Source organism: Olea europaea, chromosome 7 (genome assembly GCF_002742605.1).
Source record: "Olea europaea var. sylvestris chromosome 7, O_europaea_v1, whole genome shotgun sequence".
Lineage (NCBI taxonomy): Eukaryota > Viridiplantae > Streptophyta > Magnoliopsida > Lamiales > Oleaceae > Olea > Olea europaea.
In genome coordinates this window covers 13,101,149-13,105,423 of record NC_036243.1, presented here as the reverse complement: position 1 = coordinate 13,105,423, position 4,275 = coordinate 13,101,149, and the positions used below count along the sequence as shown (strand labels likewise).

Here is a 4,275-nt window from a genome sequence, read left to right as displayed (position 1 = left end):
GTTGATCTAGTGGTGATCTTGAGTATAGGCACGGTAGGAGATCGTCAAAGGCTCCACTTTGGTGAGAGTCCTAAATTATGTAAGATTAATTAGTTGGTTCAGGGAAAATGAAAATTATATTTATGAATCTCTTTATAGTAGATTTATCAAAATGTAAACACAAGAAACTAATAAAAATTGAAAATGCAAAAATCTTTAAAAAAAAACATATAAATAGCGTAAAACTTATTACTTACACTTATTTATCATATAAATATATCACAAACATTACTCTCTCTAAATAAGTAATGTGACTCGTTATCTTCCAAACATCCCTTTTCTTTTCTTAACTAAACAAAAAAGGTCTATTTATCTATTCAAATTTCACATCTAACAATAACCCACCATAATTTTTTCAACCCAACAAGAAATGAATTGTCTCACTTTGAGTTATAATTTTTAAGATTCAATTTAGCATATTAGTCTGGTCTCGTTGCCATTATTATAGTCTTATTTGTTTCTTTTTTTTTTTCGCTATCTTCAAAAACATATATTACAAAGTACATATGTTGTTATTATTATTAGTGTTTGTTTGATTGTAATGATGGAATTTGGGTAGAAGAAAAACGAATTCCGGAAAATTGAATTGTCTAGAAGTTGTTTTCCTGAGAATTGTCAATTAAACCCCCGTTTGGACCCCCTTTGGGGAAATGAAAATGGGTGGAATAGTGTTTTATTGAAAAATTAATGGTTAAAAAAGAAGGAAATATTTTCGATTTATGTGTAATATTATTTTATGGAAGATTGTGTTGTTGAAAATAGGAGAGAGAAAAATGAAATGTAATATAATTGAAATTAATGGGGGCCAAACGGGGGCTAAATGTGTTTGATTGGTATAATTTTTCACATAAAAAATGTCGAAATTTTGGATCTTTTGATGTTTATTTGGCCTTATTTTTCATGAAAATTGTCAATTAAAGTAATAAATTTTTTTATAATTGTTGATAAATTTTATTCCCATTACTGAAAATTTCAAAAAAAAAAAAAATTAAACAGAATAAAGTTGGAAAACCCAATTCCCACCAAAATGGTGGGAATTGAGTTTCCACAAATTTGAGGAAAACAGGTAACGTGTTGGGGGGAGGAAAATTGATTTCCATGGAAAAATTTTACAATCAAACACAGCAAAAGATGGAAAATGGCAAAAATTTTCCATTTTCCATGAATACTTTTCTATATAAAAAATAGCCTTAGTATTTTGCTTTAATCTCATGATAATAACCTTTTTAGATACTTGTTGAAGGTATTTTGAATTTAATAATTCTTTGTCCGTATTCATACTTTTTATTTGTAAGTTAATTTAATATGAATTAACTAAAATTAGAAGTTCATTTGTATTTGATCATTATTTTCATTATTTTATTATAGTATTTCTCACAGTCAGCATTCTTCAATTTTATACATAAATAACTCAAATACATATTCAATTTTGTTTTAGATAGTCGTCGTGAGAAAATGATCAAAAAGTGAACGTATTCCTTTGCCATTGCATTAAATCATATATGTCAAACTTCACCTATAATTTATATTGTCTGTTGAAATTTGACATTTTGTTATTTCCTCTTCAAAATTTGGAGTTTAATTGACCGTGTTAGACTCTTCATAATTATATTAAAATTCTCTATAAGAAGGCTCAAGTAAGAATACGATGATTTTTCTTTAACAAGGCTTTACATTTGAAGTTGGCATAAATCCCCCAAAATATCATAACCGGCCCCATGTGGATCATTTGACTGTATCTTATCTAGCTAGTACCCGAAATCCTCATCATCTACAACCGTAGAGAAGCATGGTTTATTGAAATGAAAATCTAATCACTTTTTTTGCAGTTTGGGCAGCCACTTGCACCAAACCCCAGCAATAGTAGGCCCTCAATCATCAAACCATGTTATCATATGCACATATTAAATTCAAAATTCCATTTACTACTTAAAACAGGTAAAGATGTTATGTGTATATTCATATAAATCTTATAGTTCATGAGCAAGCAACCAACCAAAAATTTACTTGCAAAGGCTAATTATTACATTAATTTCTCTTAGGACTTCCAAGTTACAGCATCAAAACTGTTCTATCTAAATATATAAATAGCTAAAATAGTGTCAATGAAAAATATTAATTGATACAATACACCTTAAGAGTAATCATAAAATATTAAGCAAAGAGGAGTAAAAAATATTAAGATCTAAAAAAAGTTTAAATTTTGGTCTATTTGTTACCACGTACTAAACATTCACAAGCAATTAAGACTTGGTTCTTCACTATTATACTCCGAAAATAACTTAATTGATAGCATATTTGATAAAGAAGATTGAATATTGCTGGCCGAAAAGTGAAATTTCTTATCACAATCTTGTCCAGCCGAGTCGAGCATCTACCTTCAATTCGTACAACATGCCAAATATTCACAAGTAATCAAGACTTGGATCGTTGGGTTCGGGCTTGGGCTTCTGGTTCAAGTCAACCTTCTCTTGAAACCAAGAAGGTTGCAAAGACAGATTTGCATGGTCTTTCGATTGTGTGCCAATAATGGAATTACATTGAAGTGCATCAACTCTGGCGCCAACCTCAGCCGCCAACTGGCGTATCGCTGCCGCGGACAGGTCTTTGAGTCCGACGGCTGCGATTTCATCAGGGAAATTCAGCTTAGCAGACGGACCCCGGAGATAGTACACGGCGGTGTCATAGGCTCTCGCCGCCGCCACGGCTGTCGAATAAGATCCCAGCCAAATTCTTGATCTTTTATTTGGTTCTCTTATCTCTGCCACCCACTTTCCCCATTTACGCATCCTTATGCCTTTATAAGGCTTCTCGTTTTTTCTCTTGTTCCCCGCCGTTGAACAGCTCCGGCCTCCTGCAGCACCACCACCTCCGCCGCCGCTCTCCATTTCTCTCTCTGTATATGTATTACAATAATACTCTCTCTCTTTCTCTCTCTATATAGATAATGCTGGGGTCTCCATATATAAGACAGAACCCAAGAAGGGATATAGAGAGAGAAAGAATGACCTGAAGGAGCAGTGGATTTTCCTTAGGCAGACTACTTGAGAATTAAGGTTGTTGTCATATGTTGTCATCTGAAAAGAAATTCTATGAGGAAAATTAAAAAACTAACAAGACGCACCGACAATCTCTATCTATACGTGTTATACACACCCAATTATAAATTCGATTGATCTTTTATTTTCACTTTGATTTACTCCCCTTTTGTAAAAAGTTTATCTAAGCTTTGTACCAACGTGAAGCTTGATTTTAGTGATTAGTCATGTTATACCCTTCTATGTAAGGGTGTACACGATCCGACTTAAATGATATATGACAAATTTTTAAATCAAACCATTTAAATTTCTAAACCAAAATCAAATTAAACCATTTTTCAATTAGATTCAATTTAAAACGACGTTTTAACAAACAAAAAATGATGTATATCAAACAAATTAGATAAATATTATTATAAAACTTTAAATTAAAATAAAAATATTAGTACCATTGCAAATATTATAAGTTAAAGTTCTACACTTGTGCTCATTAGTTCATTCCAATGAAACAACGTGATAAGAACAGTTTAATTGTAACCTCTTAGTCGATAATAATAGTTGCAACATCTCCAGTTGTAGCACATTATTAACGCTTTGCATATAGCTAATAATATAGTAGATGTAATAAATAGTTATAATTAAATTACATTAAGAAACTAATAAAATAAAATGAATCGAAAGATCAAGTACGATATTATTCTCTACAACTTTCTCTTAATGATTCAATTCAATGCTTATATCTCATTCAAATATTGACGAATCACTATATGTTTCTTCTTAGAATTCAAGCAATTTATATTGCAAATTAATGTATCAATCATCTTTGCACTCAATGAACTCCTAAAGGAATTAATAATTTGATAGTTGGTGGAGAATGCACGCTCGAAAGAAATTGTGAATATTTAAATATCTAACACATCTTTAACAATTTATGAGACAAATCTTTTACTTATTCGCATTCAATTTCTACCAAAGAAATATATAGAGATGCTCATTACTCAAATTTTCATCACAACCATTTAAGTAATCTACCAAATAGTTCTAGCAATTAAAAAATAAAATTTAGCAACTAAGTTAAAAATAAATAAAAAATTGAGCGACTTGACTAAAACACAAATAAACAAAAAATACGATTTAGCTAAAAATTTAAGGGAGTCCAACAACACCAATAAAATATAGCAAATCTTTACCAAAAATA

At 30.7% G+C, this 4,275-nt stretch overlaps 1 protein-coding gene across 1 annotated transcript; it reads right to left on the bottom strand.

Moving 5' to 3' along the window:
* Positions 1-2,084: 2,084 nt before the first annotated feature.
* Positions 2,085-3,107, bottom strand: LOC111397044 (ethylene-responsive transcription factor ERF011-like). Its single transcript, XM_023023733.1, has one exon. The coding sequence runs from the start codon at positions 2,925-2,927 to the stop codon at positions 2,445-2,447; it is 483 nt and encodes a 160-aa protein (XP_022879501.1). The 5' UTR covers positions 2,928-3,107; the 3' UTR covers positions 2,085-2,444.
* Positions 3,108-4,275: the final 1,168 nt, after the last annotated feature.

What these genes read in the sequence shown, in the direction of transcription:
- LOC111397044 (XM_023023733.1), bottom strand. Translation starts at nt 2,927, where the DNA reads ATGGAGAGCGGCGGCGGAGGTGGTGGTGCTGCAGGAGGCCGGAGCTGT.